Genomic DNA, 17,589 nt, shown 5'->3' with positions numbered 1-17,589 from the left:
AGCCTCATCAGTTATGATCCAAGGAAGCGTATGTCCTGTATTTGTCATTACTCAATAGTCTTTTCCAAATTCAGTTTAAACCAGCACTTTTGCTTCCATACTTTAAAGTTTTTGGCATTTCTGTGCAGCTCCAGTGCCCACGTGGCCCCTGAGAAGCTCCAGTGCTCGTGGCCCGGGCCTCTGCTTGGCCAAGCCCAGTCCTGCCGCTGGGTCCCCAGCCCCTCCCTTCTTGTGGACATAGGAGCTGGGAAAGCCCACCAGCCCCACCAGCCACACTAGCCCCCGTGTTCTCAGCTAGTCCCAGGCACATGGGCCTGGGGAGGGATGCCCCCAGGAAGCATCTGTCCACCCTGTGAGAGTGTGAGTGGATCATCCAGCCAAGTTTCTTTTTGCTCAGACTCGAGAAAATTGTGCAGGCCTGGGGCCCAGGCAGTGTGGTCAGGGAACCAACTGTGAAAGGACCCTGGGGCCCCCTGAGGACAGATGTGTGCCTGGGACAAAGCTGCCTGAAACATGACAGTGATGCGTAATCTCTGCGGATGCAGGGCCTTGAGAGCTTGTAGGGGGCTGAGGAGGCTGTGTGTGTGTTTGTCTCTCTCTCTTTCACACACACACCCACCATATACATACACACCACACTCCCAACAACACACACACTACACAGCACACCATACCCCCCCCACACACACACCCCACATACCACATACACATACCACACATACACAGCATACCCTCGGCCACACTACCCACACACACACACACACACACACACACACACATGTGCACGCGCATGTGCAAACCTCACATTCCCACTTTATCCTTTCCCCCCCAACATGCATATACCACAGACACACACACACACATACATATACACCATATACACACAAACCACACATCCCCACCTTATCCCCTCCCTCTCCCACACACACACCACATACACATATAATACACACCCCACCATACCCCCCACCACACACACACCCCACTTCACACACCACACCCCCCACCACACACACTGCCTCTCCTTGTTCACTCTGCAGATACTTACTGAGCACCTCCTATGTGCTAGGTGCCGGGGACACAGCCAAGCCCTGCCCTAATGGTGCTTACCATCCAGGGGGCTGCTCTGTGGAGGCTTGTTGGCAGGACACATACCAATCCTGAAGCCCCCGCCACACCCCCTTCCTCAGCACCCCCCCCTCCACGCTCCAAGAAGGGGCAGAACCATGGGGCAGAGAACTTGCCAGAGGCGCTAAGTTTCGAGCGGGGGCGTGGGGACCAGGTCTGCTGGGCTGAGAGGCGCCCTGGGGAGAGGGTGTCAGGAAGGCCACCCAGGTTCACATCAGGCAGAGCCATGTCCCCAGCCCACTCGCCAGCACATCAGTGGCCCTGTTTGGACCTGAACCAAGTGCCACCTACAGGATTATTTGTGTACTGTTATCTTTTTAACAGACTCACCTTTAGGGGGTGAGAGGAATGGATCTTACATAGACCTTGATATTTTATTTCTGAAATGAGAAGCCTGATGCTTTCTGAGGAGGATGTCCCACCTCTGTCTCCATCAAGCCTAGAATGGTCCATCTTGGGGGGCGTGTAAATCAACCGCTGGGAGAGCGCCACGGCCTCAGAGGCGAGGCTGGAGGGGACGGGGCCTCTGGTGGGTTTTTGTGGGATTGAAAAACCAGGCCCCCCATCCCTTCCCAGCGTGGCGCTGGGTGGTGGGCAGGAACAGGGCTCCTCCCGGGAAAGCCCACCCTGCCTCTGCGGGAGCCCCGTGGCCTCCAGATGGTTGATGAAGGCCCATTGCCCCTTGTTCTAAAGGAGGCTGATTTACCGCCGGAAGAGTGAGGAGTGATGCGGCTTTGGGAGGTAATAGATAACCCGTCAGGGAACCCAAGGTTATCATTCTGCCTAGTGGTTCTCCAGAGAGCAGGGAATTCACTGGTTGTCACCAGAGCCCTAAAAAGGAATTTTCCTGCGAGATGCTGTTGAATATTGGTGATTTAACCGCCGACCGGCAGCAGCCGCAACCCACCCCCGCCCACTCTCATCACATTGAGAAGATTGAAGTGTTTCCGATTGAAATGTTGTCTGTTTACAGCCCATATTTCCTCCGAGCTGTATATTTTATTGTCATATTGACACTAATTTGACTCGGATGTCACCTCCGTTCTGACGCCCGTTCTTTATGCTGCCTGCAGGTCCAGGGGGGTTTCAGAAACCAATTACATTGATCACACCATGGAGGGGGAGGGCGACGGGTAGAGGGATGGCCAGAGGCCCCATTTGGGCGGGGCGTCTGCGCCCGGCCTGCCGATGGGGTGGGGGCGATGGAAGCAGGGTGCTGGGGGCAGGTCGGGCTAAGTGGTGTGTCAGGTCAGCTGGTAGACCTGCACAAACTGTCTCACAAGACAAGCATTACAAAGTCACTTTACAGGTGAGGAACCTCAGGCCCAGAGCCCTAAGTTGCTTTGTCTCCATCGCAGACCTAGACAGTGTGTTGGCGGGCCTCAACCCCACACCTCTAGGCTCTAAAGCCTTCATGCTTTCTATCCACCGCCCCCCCTCCCCGCCCCCGCCACAAGGGGGACGAGTGAGGGGGCTTTGAACAGCAAAGTATAGGGCAGGTTAAGGCCTTCGGGCTAGATTTCCTTAGAGCATCCCCTCCATGAGTCCAGAAACTATCTGGGTGAGGGGCTGGGCCATGCAGCAATGCTTCCTAACCAGTGGGGACTCAGGGTTCACATGCTTTGCCACAAGGCTGTGTCCTGTTGTCCCCAGGAAAGACCCATCCCAGCCCCTGGCTGAGGATAGCATCTGGCACTAAGGCATCCCCCACTGGGTGTTGTGCCAGGATAGTGCCTGCCTGCCCTGGTCCTGTGGAACTGGGTTCCCTGCATCCCTCCTACTGCTTTTAGCCCAGGTATCTGGTCCCCAGGAGGCCCACTCAGAGCTGTGGATGCTATGCTGGTCAGTCGTCCATAGCAACCCTGAGCTGGGTGCTGTTGGCTCACCTTCTAGGTGAGGAAACACCCCAGAAGGTCCAGGAACTTGCCCAAAGCTGCCCAGCTCAGTGCCGTGAGGCAGAGTCAGAACCTGTGTCTGCCTGGGTCCTGGGCCGATTTTCTCACCTCCTGATCTTCCTTCCCAGCTGCCCCAGGGAAAGCAACATCCTCCTCCACGCTCTAGAATGACCTAGGGTCACCCCACTTAGGTGGTACCTAGAGAATCCTGCCTGGGGCTGTGGATACCATCATCATCTCTCACCTGGATGCTGAGCATCCTTGGTCACAGCCCCCACGTGTCCCGCAGCCCCGTGCCTGGCAAACTGTCAGAACCGCACGAGGGTCCAGTGGACATGCGAACAAACACGGGAATGAGAAAAAGAAACAATTAGTGGAGGAAACAGGGTCCAGGTGCAGGTGGTGACGGGAATGGGTCACATCTGGCTTTTGGCCAGGTAAGGGCAGGTGGCTGGCTGGTCACCCAGCTTCTGTCGACTGGCAGAACAAGCGCATCCACAGATGAATGGACGCGGCGACTCCGCCAACCCCAGTCATAAATCACAGGGGAAGCCGCGGGAAATGAGTGCCAGGCTTTTCTTTCTATTTAGTAATTTATCAAGGGAAGAGGCACATTAATAAACATATTTCCCTTGAGGGGCGGGAGTAACAGAGATGAATATCACTGTCAGATCTGGCCTGTTTCGTCTTGTTAGGGGTGTACGAGAGGGTGGGAATCTGAGTCTCAGTAGCGAAATCTTTTTTTTTTTTTTTTTTTTTAACGTATTGCAAAGATGTGTGCATTTCCTGCTTGGTGCAAAGTGAGATCTTACCCCCACCCCGCCTTTGCCATTCAGTCTGTAAGCCATAGGAGTCTTTTGGAAGATCGACTTTGACATCTTACATAGAGTTCCCTTCAAAGCGAGGGTGGGACAAGGAGTGGACTCAGTAAGAGTTAAGCTTAGAGGGCGCCCGAATGGACGGATGAGTGTTTAGTGACAGATGTCTTCCTGGGTGGCCCAGTCATCATCTCCAGATTTGCTGCCCTTTACTCCATTATTGACTCTAAGCCCATCCTCCTCATCAGACCGTCCTCTGATTCACAGCTTCATTTTGGAAGAGCAGTTGGGTTTGAGGCACTGTCCATGGTGCTGTCCCTGTATCCTCAGGGCAGCCCTGCAAACCAAGCCCCAATGCCCTCATTGTACAGGTGGGCAAAGAGAGCCTCGGGAGGCTAAGCAACCTGCCCCAGGGCAGCCGCTAAGCGTTAGGCTGCCTGTGTGCCCCCAGCATGGAGTGTGTGTGTGTGTGTGTGTGTGTGTGTGTGTGTGTCCATCCGTGTGTCCACCCCAGGCCCTGCACCCAGGAGAGCCCTCCCCCATACCTGTTGTCCCCACCTGAGCAGAGGCAGTGCGGCAGCTGTTTGGTGTCCATCTTCCTGCTTTCTAGTCCTTCTTTACTTTCCCTGGCTGTGTGGCCTTGGGCAAGCTCCTTGTTTTGTCCTTTGTAAAATGAGGATCAGTCCCAAGCACGTGCAGAGCAGTCAGTAAATACTAACTTTGAACGGCTGAGTGTCTGCTTTCCCTGGACACACCGTGTCTATACCATGTGCCCTCATTTAGCCTCTCCACCACGGGGCCAGCCAGATCCCAGTATTGGGGGATAATGGGGATGGGAGGTCCTGCATCCTGTATCGTGGAAGTGGGAGAAACAGAAGCAACCAGCCAACCCACTGGCGGATGCGAACTCAACAGGGCTGCACCTGTTTGGAGAGAGGGGTTCGTGGTGCTCTGAGAGCTCCAGCTCCAGGAGGTCAGCCATGGTTTCCCAGGGAAGGGGATACCCCAGCTGAGGTCAGGGCATTGCAGACAGAAGAAGTGGTATGTGCAAAGGCCCTGTGCAAGAGGCAGAAGGAAGCTGGAGAGGCAAGCAGGGACACCCACAGGGCCACCATGTAAGCCACACTGAGGACATGTGCCTTTTTCCTAGTGGCAGTGGGAGCTTTGGGAAGGTTTGGGGTGGCCAGACACAAGGTGTGATCTGATTTGGCCTTGGTGAGGAATGTAGAGGGAACAGGTTAGCCAAGAGCCCTGGGGTACCCTGGGCAGGTGATAGGCTGGGCTAGGCTGGTGGAGGGTGAGAGAAAAAGGGTGTGTAGAGGGCTTTAGTTGCAGATTTGCTTGTGGAGTGAGGTGGGGCCGGGGGGAGGCATCAGGCAACTCCCGGCTTCCCCGCTCTGCCGCTGCATGGGTGGTGGGTGCACACCGAGCCCAACCCTGCAAGAGGCGGGGAGTGTGGGACTGTGTGGGCTGCACTGGGGCTGCCCTTCAGATGCAGAGGCGTGTAAGCAGCCAGCTGTCAGGAAGTTCACTAAAGTGCAGAGACCATCTTCTTGGCCCTGGCTCTCCCCACCTCTCTGAAGGCAGACACTGAGTGCCTAGAAAAGCCATACATCAGGTCTCCTTCGGACCTGGGTTTGAATCCTGCTTTTGAGCAAATGCAAAGGGCTTCTAAGCCTTGTTTTCTTATCCACATAGCTGGCCTTGCATCTCGGAGGATAATGGTTGCTGTTAATTGCAACAGTGGGTCTAACTGTTGCTAAACAGTGGCTGTCACTGGGTTATGCATTGCTCCAGAATTCAGAAGCAGGCACTTAGCCAAAATACCACACCAAGGAGACACAAGCCATCTCTCGCTGCTGACGGGCCAGGGTACATCGGATTGTGTCCCAGGGTGGCTGTGCAAGAGGAAAGGGGTGCGGCAGAGGGAGGTGTTGCATCTGCAGCACAGCCTAGGCACCAGCTGAGGAGTGGGCTGCTCCTTCGGGTCCTGGCAAGCAGAATGTTGGGTGACCTTGTGTCCCCAGGCCTATACCCTGGGATCCTTCCTGCCACCAGAGAAAGGTGGTGACGTGGTCAGAGCACATCAGCTGCTGGCCAGGTGCCAGCTACACTCCCAGGCCCCTCTGTGAGGCAGAGAGAGCCAGTGTCCCCCCCCCTGCCGCCCCCAGCAATAAAAAAGGAGTCAGTGACTGCCACATAGCAGCACAGAGAAATCTCACAAGCTATTAAGGTTGGGTGACAGATGCTGGATAAGAAAGACAGTGGATGATTTCATTTACCTAATAGGCAAATACTCAAAACAGGCAACTCTGAGCCAAGTGTGAGAAGCCAGGAGAGTGGGGGCTGCCCCTGGGGTGGGTTTGGAAGGGGTAGAGGGGCTTCTGGGCACTGGCCTTTCCCTGCTTCTTAGCCTGATGTAGGTTCACAGGCGGGTCCCCTTTGTGAGAGGCCACCAAGCAGATCACATGCGCTCTGTGATTTGGCCTTAAACATCGCTTGACCCGGTCCTGACCTCTGCATGCTTAACAGGAAAGGCGCAAACACAAATCCTCACCAAATGTGGACCAGATCCATTGTATAGGTGAACAAACTGAGGCTGAGAGTGGCTCATGCCCCAAAGCCCCCGACTGGACAGTGGCAAAGCCACAGCCCCCATCGGACTGTCGTCACAGGCTCTTCCTGTCCCCACCTCCAGTCTCCCGTCCCCACTGCGAGCATGGTCTTGCTGACCATGCTTGGCTTGGCTGTCCTGCAGTGTCGCGTTTCTCCAGCCCCCGGGTGACACCCCGCCTGAGCCGCAAGAGGGCGCTGTCCATCTCCCCGCTCTCCGATGCCAGCCTGGACCTGCAGCGCATGATCCGAACCTCGCCAAACTCCCTGGTGGCCTACATCAACAATTCGCGCAGCAGCTCAGCCGCCAGTGGCTCCTATGGCCATCTGTCGGCCGGGGCCCTCAGGTGAGCCCAGCCTATGAGCTGGGGACCCGGGAATGGGGGCTGGGCCGGGGCCAGGTGGGGAGGGTCCAAGCTGGCACCCCGAGGAGAAAGGCAGGACTTGTTGCATTTGGGAGTCAGCCTACTTGCGACTGTTTTTGTGAATTCAAAACCCATAGTGATGACATTAACACGCACCCACATTGCATTACATCTTCATGGGCTTCTTATTTAGCCACCAAATGATTTCTGATGTGGTGAGTAACCCTCCCGGCCTGTCATGGAAGATTCCACCATGAAGTCAAAGGCATCTTTCCTAGTGCTTCTCTCTCTCTCTCTCTCTCTTTTTTTTTTTTTTTTTTTTTTTTGACTGTGGCATGCAACAGCTTGATGTGGGATCTCAGGTCCCAGACCAGGCATTGAACCCCAGACTGCAGCCATGAAAGCACCAAGTCCCAACCAGGGAATTCCCCTTCCTAGTATTTTAGGAGGTGTCACTGGCCAGCATTGGGGCCTTTCAAGATGTGACACTGAGGTGACCTGCCTATCTCTGGAAGGGCAGAGCCCTCCCACCAAGGTCACAGGCGCAGTGCACCCGAACTTCATCAATCCTGCCCACCCTGTCGCCCACTGCAGCCCTTGACTGTTGAAAGGACTCAGACCCCAACCAACTTGATTAAAACTCATGCCCTTCTCCTGGCTTTCCTGAAGGAGGCTGGGGTGGCCGTTAGGAATGTCCAGAGAGCTCTGCACAAAGGCCCAGAGATAAGAAGTAATAACAATTACAGCAGTTATCTTTTGCTGCATGACAAATTCCTCCAAGACTTAGTTAGCGGTTTCAAACAGCAATCTGCGTGTATCATCTCACACAGTTTCAAGGCGTTCCCGTCGTGGCGCAGCAGAAACGAATCCGACTAGGAACCATGAGGTTGCGGGTTAAGGATCCCGTGTTGCTGTGGCTCTGGCATAGGCCGGCAGCAATAGTTCCGATTAAACCCCTAGCCTGGGACCCTCCATATGCCGTGGGTGTGGCCCTAAAAAAAAGACAAAAATAAAAATATCTCACACAGTTTCGAGGGTCAAGAATGGGACTGGCTTAGCTTCGGGTGAGGCTGTGGTCATCTGAAGACTTGATGGGTCTGGGCATCAGCTTCCAGGGATGACTCACCCTCACAGCTCCTCACAGAAGCGTGTCCACACGGCTGCTTGAGCATCCTCACAACATGGCCACTGGCTCCCCCTCCCCCCAACCCCAGAGGGAGTGGTCCAAGAGAGCAAGGAGGAAACCAGCGCATCTTCTGTGATTTAGCCTCAGAGGGGACCGTTTCTCTCTCACTTCCCTGTTCTGGAAAGAGTGGCTCATATGCGGGTGGCATGACAGAGCTTAGAAGTGCAGTAGGAGTTAAAGAAGACAGAGGACAGTGTGAGCTGGAGGGCTCTGGACACACTTCCTGGATGTGGAGGCATTAGAACTGCCTTCAGGAGTTACCACTATAACTCCGTGGGCTAAGAACCCAGCTAGTATCCATCAGGATGAGGGTTCAAAACCTGGCCTCCCTCAGTGGGTTAAGGATCCAGCGTTCCTGTGAGCTGAGGCGCAGGTTTGGCACTGCTGTGGCTGTGGCGTAGGCTGGCAGCTGCAGCTCCAATTCAGCCCCTAGCCTGGGAACCTCCACATGCCACAGCGTGGCCCTAAAAAAAAAAGGGGGGGGGGACAAAAGGGGTTCAAATGGTCAGGGAGCATCAGGGGTGCATCTCACATGTCAGATCAGTAAGAGCCAGGGAATAGGGGTGAGGTCAAGCCTGGCATGTCCTGGGGACCGACCTACCAGGGACGAAGGCTGCATCCTGGGGCAAGGCCTGAGACGGCAGGCAGCGGAGAGCCACAGCTGGTGCTTGAGTGAGGTAAAGCCATGGTGACGCTGAGGTGAGCAACATGCCCATCCTGATCCCTGGGCAGAGTCCTGTCTGCCCCAAAAGTGTTAGCCTCACCGAGCCCTGCCCCACCCCCACTCCATGACCTTGTCTGCTCTTCTCTGCAGCCCGGCCTTCACCTTCCCGCACCCCATCAACCCCGTGGCCTACCAGCAGATCCTGAGTCAGCAGAGGGGCCTGGGCTCGGCCTTCGGACACACACCACCCTTGATCCAGCCCTCACCCACCTTCCTGGCCCAGCAGCCCTTGGCCGTGGCCTCCATCAATGCCACACCCACCCAGCTCAGCAGCAGCAGCAACTGTCTGAGCGACGCCAACCAGGTAAGTGGGTTCAGGGAGCAGGGACTTGCCTGGACCCAGCAAAGGCCGATTGCAGCCACGGAATCTTGTGGGAGGACCATGGGTGCGCGTCTGGCTGATGGGATGCTTCTGGGCAGAAGCCACGTGACCAAAGGGGCCTCAGGCTGGATGCCAGGTCAGGACACCTGGGCTGAGTCGGAACTTACCCTCGCTCACCCTGGGCAAACGCCCAACCTCTGTTCTTTGGCCGCCAAGAGTAGGTGGAAAAAACCCTAGAATCCGGAGTCAGACATGGTATAGGGACTTCATATACAGCGTGTTAAATGGGAATGGATGAGACGGATAATAATGGATATCGTGCAGTTTAGTTTTAGAGCCTGCATTTCAGGCCATCTTATTTGACCTCTCCACTGGGCCTTTGACATGCCTGGACCCCACTCATACAGTGCCTGGCACACCCTCACATCCATTAGCAGTTTTGTAGATGAGGACGTGGAATTGGAGTCACAGAGAAGGTATCAGATAGTAGAAAGGGCACAGGCCTCAGAATCAGATCACTTTTGAACCTAACTTGGCAGAAAGATCTTTCAGCTGGAGCTAATGCATTTGCTGTCAGGTCTGCCCCATATTGGGGCCGCTGTGTGTAGACATGAGCTTTGTGTTCAGAGCCCAGATCTACCAGGATGACAGTTCTTGAGGTGAAGTGGCTACCCAGGCCACCTACCCAGGCAGGGCAGAGCCTCGGTGTGAAAACCATGTGCTGCAGTGGAAGCCCAGAGGCCACACAGTCTAGAAGCGGCCCCTCTTCCAGAATGTTCTCCCCAGGGCTGCAGGCGGCCACCTAGCACCTCCCCCTAGGGGGTGGCTGTCGGCTTTTGTCACACCACCTGCTGTGCCTCCACCCCCACATGTCCTAAGGAACCAAGCTTTTCTGTCCTGCTCCCTGGGCTGACCAGGCCCTGTTATCCTTAGACCCAGAGCCAGCCCTGCCCTGGAGGGCTGAGGTTGAGACCACTGAGTCAGGAGTGAGGGGCCCCAGTATTTCTCTAAGAGAGGGTCCCACTTCATCTCCATGGAAGTGGGGGCTGCTCCTGTGAGAGGGAGACGCTGATCAGCAGAGCTCCGGGCTCTCTCCTGGCCATGCCCCTGGCCAGAGGACCAAGCAAGGGGACTCATTTTCTGAAACTGCAGCACAAGCGTTGGCCCAGACGGTCTATGTGGGAAGAGTCCCAGAGGTAAAGTCCCAATTTGGGGTGTCCCTGTCTGCCCCCATGTGATGACTCCCCCCCATGCTCCTTTCTCCCAGAACAAGCAGAGCAGCGAGTCAGCCGTGAGCAGCACCATCAACCCCATGGTCATTCACAAGCGCAGCAAGGTCAAGACAGAGGCTGAGGGCCTGCGGCCAGCCTCCCCACTGACTCTGACACAGGTAACTTGTCAGCTCTCCCCACCGCGGCTCTCCGGCTGGGACTGGGGCCCGGCCGCGACTCCTGGGTCAGCTGCCTAGGGGCCTTGACCTTGTTGGCGGATGGATGACAGCCTGCGTGTGTGAATGAGCGAATGATGGCGTGAGAGAATGATGGAGCGCACATGCTCCTCAACCACTGCCGAGCAAAAGAAGGCAGGAAGGTCTGTCAGGACTACGGCTCTCCCCCCACCTGGCCCTCACGCAGCGTAAGCCCCAGGCAAACACCTGCTCACATCCCCTGAATGGCTCGGGCCCCTCTCCACTTTGTCTGCCTCCCTGGAAGCCTGTCCCCATCATGCCCCCCGCCCCCGGACGGTAGGACTCACATCTGCCCAGGGGCCCCGTCCCTCCCCCAGTTTCTGGGTCACTTCCTCTGTCTCCTGCACTATGGAGAGGTGGCACTTTGGGAGCAGTGCCTGGTTTGGCCTGCTGGGCTGTGACTGGGAGAGAATATTTTCTAAGGACCCAATTGGCGTTTGAAGGAGCCAGTATCACCGAGTAGGAGAGGGAAGGGGGACCAGAGGAACAGAGCTGCCCATGGCTCAGAACGAGCCTGGCCCAGGGCTGAGAGCCTCGGCCAAGTCTCTTTGGAGTTATCTGCCACTTATTCCAACAGTTCAAGTTGGCAGGTACACACGGCCCCAGTGCCCAATGTCATGGGGGGAAGGCCTCTCAGGGTGGCCAGGTCGCCACCCATTACTAGAGTCAGCAGCTACAACACCAAGGGTCCTGGGACCTCTTGTCCCCATCTCCCCTACCTCTGCCAGACCATCCTTTATCAAACCTGTAAACCATCAGGCCTGCCCTGGGCACTTAATTTTTATGAAAGACTGGGTTCTGTTGTCAGGCAAACAGAGATGGTTGGTGACAAATTTCTCCCCCCTCGCTGACGCCAAAGCATCCCCGCATGATGCATGGTTTCCACGCAGCAGGCTGTGGAAATGGATGAGGGTGGTGCACAACCAGAGAGATGAGCACGCAGCAGCAGCAGCAGCAGCAGCAGCAGCAGCGGGGAGGGGTTGAGCACCTCGGAGCCCCGCCTCTTTGGGACTCCGCCCCCGAAGCCCAGGGGCTCTCCCAGAGCCCTCCTTTCCTCCAGGCTTGGCTCCTCCCCCGTGTCCACTGGAGGAAAGCTATTTATCAGGTGGAGGTTGTCACCATGTCACTCCGTGCCCTGATTCAGGGGACCTGACTCATTTGCAAGGTGGATGGGCTGGCTTTCTCTTGTCAGGAAATGCAACGTAGCGAATCCCTTCTAGGCTTCAGCCCTCACCTGGTGGGCACGGATGCTGCCTGGCTCCATCTGAACCTAGGCACACCTACTGCCCCTGCGCTGTCCCCTGCTCACATGTTGACCTGGAAGCTTCTTCACGTCTTCTCTGAAATAAGCAGCTTGTGGAATATTAAGTCTCTTTCCAGTTTTTCTGAAAGAGCAGAGGGTGTTGGGAGGGCCCAGCCCTTCCATCACTAAAGATTTGGGACAAAATGTTTCTGCCCCCTGTTTTAATGTGGACCCACTGCTGTCCAGGGACTGATTGGACAATGTCTTCATTTTACTTTCCAGAACGCACGCATTAACTGTAAGGCGCTCTGGGAAGCCAGAACCAGAACGCGGCCACTGGGGCAGCCCTTTGCAGTTCAAGTGGACAGTGGTCAGGGTTCACTGGACCTGCAAAAGGCTGGTGTCTTCCTCCTAGTAATGGACTCTGCTTCAGGGGGAGGCTGTTGAGAGGCTTCGGCCTCCGCCTCACTGAGGCCCTGGAGCCTGTGGGGTCCGGGGCTCCTGATGGAGGAGAGAGGTGGCCTGTGCCCTGTTAGCCCAAGCTAGAAATGTTTTTCCCAGAGACTCTTTTGAAAGAACATTCCTGCCATTTGGGAAATAGTCTGAAAGTAAAGTGAGTCGTTCTGATGTCATCCTTTGGCCTGGCTTTGTTCCCAGCCTGCCCAGCAAGCCAGGAGAGTCCTTGACGTGCTCTGGAGGTCCTCACTGGGCCCACCTCCCAGTACCACCCAGCCTGTCCCCTGTCTCCAGCTCTGTTAGCTCAGCCGGGACAGGGAGGCTCTGTCGGGGGGACAGTCAGTCTGTTGCTGGTTTGGGAGTAAAAGCCTTTGGCCCCTTTGAAGGGAATTCCCGGTGCCCAGGTCAGTGGCAGGCCTGTCTCGGGGGCCTCTCCTTGACCTTGAAATGGGCACATGTGGGCCCCCTCATGACCAGGATCTGTGAGTCCAGATCTCAGTGACCACAAGCTCCATGTGTTCTGGGGGCACCCATCAGCCACTGCTTATACGGCAATGTGCCCAGCTGTCAGGGGTCCTGACACCTGCACCCTGGGGCTGTCCCAGGGTAGACTGGCGCTGGGGGATGATGCTCAGAGCCTTCACTCTACAGAGCACTCAGCAGCCCACAGCCCTGCCCTGGGTGTGGATAATCCAGGGGCTGTGAGCCCCCAGGAGGCGGGGACAGTGTGAGGCCAAGGCCAAGGCACGTTGGGTTTTCTCTTGCAGACCCGTACATACTATAGATAAAAATGCCCCGCCCCAGCCTGTGGGGCCCACCCCGGCTCTTCCCAGAGGAAACCACACCAGATAAGCAAAAGTCACTGCCTTCCCGTCCCCGTCCTCCTTTGCCATGTCAATTCAGGATGGGACACCATGGTGATGACAAGCCAGCATGTGTGTGTGCCTGTAGGTACAAGCATGAGATGTGTGTGTGTGTGCATGGACGTGCCCACACCTAGACCAGCCCAAGGGTCCTTGGCACAGACTTCACAGGGTTAATAGTGACCCTTCTTTGGGGCAAGGTGGCCGGACCTGGCTCCCATGGGTATCCTCTGCCCCCCTAGGAGCAGCTGGCTGACCTCAAGGAAGACCTGGACAGGGACGACTGTAAGCAGGAGGCCGAGGTGGTCATCTATGAGACCAACTGCCACTGGGAAGACTGCACCAAGGAATACGACACCCAGGAGCAGCTGGTGCATGTAAGCATCCAGGCCCCTGCGGCCTCCCCACCCAGGGGTGCAGCCCTGGCCATACGAGGCCTCTGTGAGGCGGGGTGGGGAGGGCTCCTGGAGGTCCCCCCTTTGCAAGTGGGCGGCATGACTATTTACCTGTGCCTTACTTATTTCTAAAAGGGGAGCTTATAAATAAATATGTAGTTCAAGAGATTTTTTAAAAAAATAAGCAAAGGAGGGAGTTCCCATTGTGGTGCAGTGGAAATGAATCCAATTAGTATCCATGAGGATGAGGGTTTGATCCCTTGCCTTGCTCAGTGAGTTAAGGATCCAGCGTTGCCATGAACTAAGGTGTAGGTTGCAGGTGTGGCTCAGATCCTGCATTGCATTGCCTGCATTGCTGTGGTTGTGGTGTAGGCCAGCAGCTGTAGCTCCGACTTGACCCCTAGGCTGGGAAATTCCATGTGTGGTGGGTGCAACCCTAAAAAATAAATAAATAAATAGAAAATAAGCAGAAGAGAAAATGAGAAAGAAAGGAATAATAAAATGAAGCCAGGAGTAAAGTTAGTATTAAAAACCAAATACTCTGAGCTAGAGTTCACATACAAATTTTTTTTTTCTGGAGCTTCCTGGCAGCCAATGCAAAGAGGGAAATAAGATCAGTTATGCCAAGAGTTCCCATTGTGGCTCAGCAGGGTAAGGACCCAACGTTGTCTATGTGAGCATGTGGGTTGATCCCTGGCCTCACTCAGTGGGTTTAGGACCTGGCATTGCCACAAGCTGCAGTGTAGGTCACAGATGCAGCTTTGATCCAGTGTTTCCGTGGCTGTGGCATAGGCCTCAGCTGTAGCTCCAATTCTACCTCTAGCCTAGGGAAACTTCCATATGCCACAGGGACAGCTGTTAAAATAATAATAATAATAATAATCAGTTTAGCCAGCCACCACCCACGAGAGAATAACAAACCTCAAAGAAGTTTCTCCCATGGTGGAAGGAGTTGGTAATCTCCTCTTGGAGACCATAGATGCCCAGTGTACATGGTTGCAGATGAGTATTTACACCTATATCAAGGAAGCGACTGCTTAAAAATGCCTGGGTACTGATCGATCAGGAGACCAGAGAAGGCCACGGGGGCCAGGTGTGCCCTGCAGGTCTGCCTCTAAACCCTCTGCAGCAGTATCCACTCTACAGCCATCAGGAGTCACTTGACTTGTGCAGGGAAAGAGCAGAAACGGGGGCTCAAGGTAGGAGGTGCCTGGCTGCCAACATGACTCCATCACCACTGGCCACATGGTTCTGAACAAGGCACTGAACCTCTGTGAGCCTCAGTTCTTTTTCCCATAAACAGAGGTGAATTTGACTGTGATACCAGCATGAGCACTTAGCAGAGGGCAGCCCTCCACACATGGCAGTTCCTTCCTGCCTCCTGCTCCCTGCTCCCCACGCCAGCCCTGGTTGGGTCCCGCTTCTCCATCCAGGAAGGAACTTCAAGTTAGGAATAAGCCCCAGCCCCAGCCCCAACACACACTCTTTGGTGAGTGAGTGTCTATGACGATGAACCTACACTAAGCTGACAGCTCATTTACTGGGTAAAGTACACACACACACACACACACACACACACACACACACACACACACACGCACACACCCCCAAGCCGGTCATGTCTAGAAACCATCCCAAAGGAGTTTGCTTTTCCCCATCTGAAATCAGCATTTAACCACCCACCCCCTGTTTCCTTTCATCATGAGGCTTGCTCTCAAAGACCACGGGTTTCTTTTGCACTTGAGTTTTTCTCCCCAAATTCTCAGCCAAGGAGACTAGAATTTCTCAGCAAACCCATTGCCGCTGACACCAAAGCTGTAAAGAGAGGTCTTACCTAATCATTCTGGAACTTTCAACCTCTACCATCTCTTTGGGGAAACAAGTCCTGAGGCGGAGTGGGGACCGCTGGAATTGTGAGCGGTAAGCAAATCAGATTAGCTAAACAGAGGAAAGAGGACCGCATCTGAGGCTGGGAGAGGGCCCAGGCACGGGGGCACAGTGATGGAGGTGGGGGCGGCAGGGATGTAAAAGATGGGCTTGGCTAGCAGGGGGTCAGCCCCAAAGAGCAGGGAGGGACTTCCTCAAGAAAAGGCAGAGGTCTCCAGGCATGGGAAGAGGGGTACCAGCTGTGGGTGTCCACCTCCACCTGACCTTGGAAGGAGCAGGCGCCTGTGATGGGGGTGGCCAGGCTGGTCTGCCCAGTTCAGTCTCTCTCTCTCCCCGCTCCCTGGGAAGGTGGAAGGCACAGACGGACCCACACGCCAGCTGAAGCCCCCAGTCAATTATTAACAATTTGTTGCTAAGTAAACCAATAAGAAAAAAATGAAAGGCATTGTCAGGAAGCATTTTTATCATTTGAAAGGCTTTCCGAATGGAAAGTGAGGCTGATGGGATGCGATTTCCCTGGAAGTTCAAAGCGCTGTTGATTTTTGCTTGCTCTTGAGAATTGGCATTTGTATGCATGATGCTTGGGGCTTTTCCCCCTGGTGTGAGGGCCCCTCAGTTTCTGGGTGAGGTGCTTCCAGTGTTAAGCTCCTGTAGGTTGCAAAGATCTATAGCCTCACTGTCCATAGAAAGACAACACAAGCCCCGTGTGTAATCTTACCTTAGCTAAGGAGCATGTTTCACACAGGAAACGGGTGAAAGTAATTGGAATCATATATTGTGTTTTAACCCAATATATCTAAAGCATTATCCCCTCTTATAGGCCCTCAATAGAAAACAAGATGGTGAGATCTTTGCCATCCTTTTTTTTTTTTTTTTTTTTTTTTTTTTTCATTCTCGGTCTTTGAAAAACAGGTGTGTGGTTTACACTGGCCACCTATCCTGGTTGGGACCAGCCACATTTCAGGGGCTCGTGAGACACTCCATGGGACAGAACAGGTCCAGAGATTGTGACAGGAAGTGAGAGCTGGGAGAGGGAGGTGGGGTCTGACAGAAGAAAGAGGATGCAGCTGGAGGGGGCAGAGGACAAGACCTCAGAATGTGACACCCTCCCAGCTCCCTGTGGACCCAAGTGACAGGCAAGAGGCTCCCCGATGACTTTTACAGAGAAGCTCCATTGGGAGAGGACCACTACACTTTGTCACCCTACCGTGTGAGTGACAAAGGCCACATGTTCCTACTCCCCAGTTAAATAGGCAACCCCAGAAGATCAAGGACATAAAGATCCTAGAGGCCCCACTCCCATATCAACACATCCCAGGCACAGAAGAAATAACAGCCCTGCTCCAGTGAGGACTGCAGCCTTCAGTTAAATAATCAGAAAGGGCAGCTCACTCTGTTACCCATGACAGAAAACCATGGTGGCCCATGGGTCCCCATCACAGGAGAAACTACCCCAGGGGGCACACGGATGATGGGCCCAGGGCAGAGGCCAGAAGGTATAGGTGCAGGTGCTGAGAAAAAGAGAAAAGAAGGCCCCACGTTCCTGGCCCAGGGAAGTGCTGGCTGGAATGGGTGTGAGCACCACTTGTCCAGGGAAGGTTTACTGGCCATAAACTTCCCAGCTGTGCCCGAGATGGCCGTTCCTGCCTGGGGTGCAGGGCCCCCACTACCATGCTGCAGAACCAGCTGGATGTCTGGCTGTCCCACCTTGCTCTCCTGGACCGTCTCTCCCCAGGGCAGCGTCACACAGTGCCCAGAGCACACCGTCAGAGTTAGACTCCAGCCCATCCTGGGAAGGTCCCTTTTACAATTTGGGCTTTTCTGAGAAGGGGACAAAGCTATTATCTCATGGGTCACTGTCAAAAAGAGAGACATTTATGTTTCTGTTACAATAAAAACGGCTTGCAAGATTTTCTGAGGAGGGGAGTTCCCATCGTGGCTCAGTGGGTTAAAAATCCCACATAGTGTCCATGAGGATTCAGGTTTGATCCCTGGCCTCACTCAGTGGGTTAAGGATCCAGCGTTGCCACATGCTACAGCATAGGTCAAAGATGCTGCTCAGATCCGCTTTTGCCCTGGCTATGACGCTGCAGCCCCTATTCAGCCCCTAGCCCAGGAACTTCCATATGCTGCAGATGCGGCTTTAAAAATAAATAAATAAATAAATATTAAAAATAAAAATGTCTGGGGAGTTCTCTCGTAGCCTAATGGTCCTGGCTCCAGGGT

The 17,589-nt window shown here is 54.7% G+C and overlaps 1 protein-coding gene across 9 annotated transcripts in view; it reads left to right on the top strand.

The window, feature by feature from the left end:
- Nucleotides 1–17,589, top strand: part of GLI2 (GLI family zinc finger 2) — a 267,098-nt gene that overhangs the window by 234,925 nt on the left and 14,584 nt on the right. For all 9 annotated transcript variants that reach the window (XM_084998151.1, XM_084998153.1, XM_021074615.2 and 6 more), the window contains 4 exon segments: nucleotides 6,600–6,801; nucleotides 8,820–9,033; nucleotides 10,319–10,441; nucleotides 13,324–13,458. In XM_084998151.1, coding sequence (XP_084854277.1) covers nucleotides 6,600–6,801; nucleotides 8,820–9,033; nucleotides 10,319–10,441; nucleotides 13,324–13,458 — 674 coding nt within the window.

The sequence above is a fragment of the Sus scrofa genome, chromosome 15, assembly GCF_054392235.1.
Source record: "Sus scrofa isolate SSC_HxYL_T2T_F1_AM1 chromosome 15, Sscrofa_HxYL_maternal_Yorkshire_Landrace_v2.0, whole genome shotgun sequence".
In the NCBI taxonomy this organism is placed as follows: Eukaryota; Metazoa; Chordata; class Mammalia; order Artiodactyla; family Suidae; genus Sus; species Sus scrofa.
This window is presented reverse-complemented; position numbering and strand designations above follow the sequence as displayed.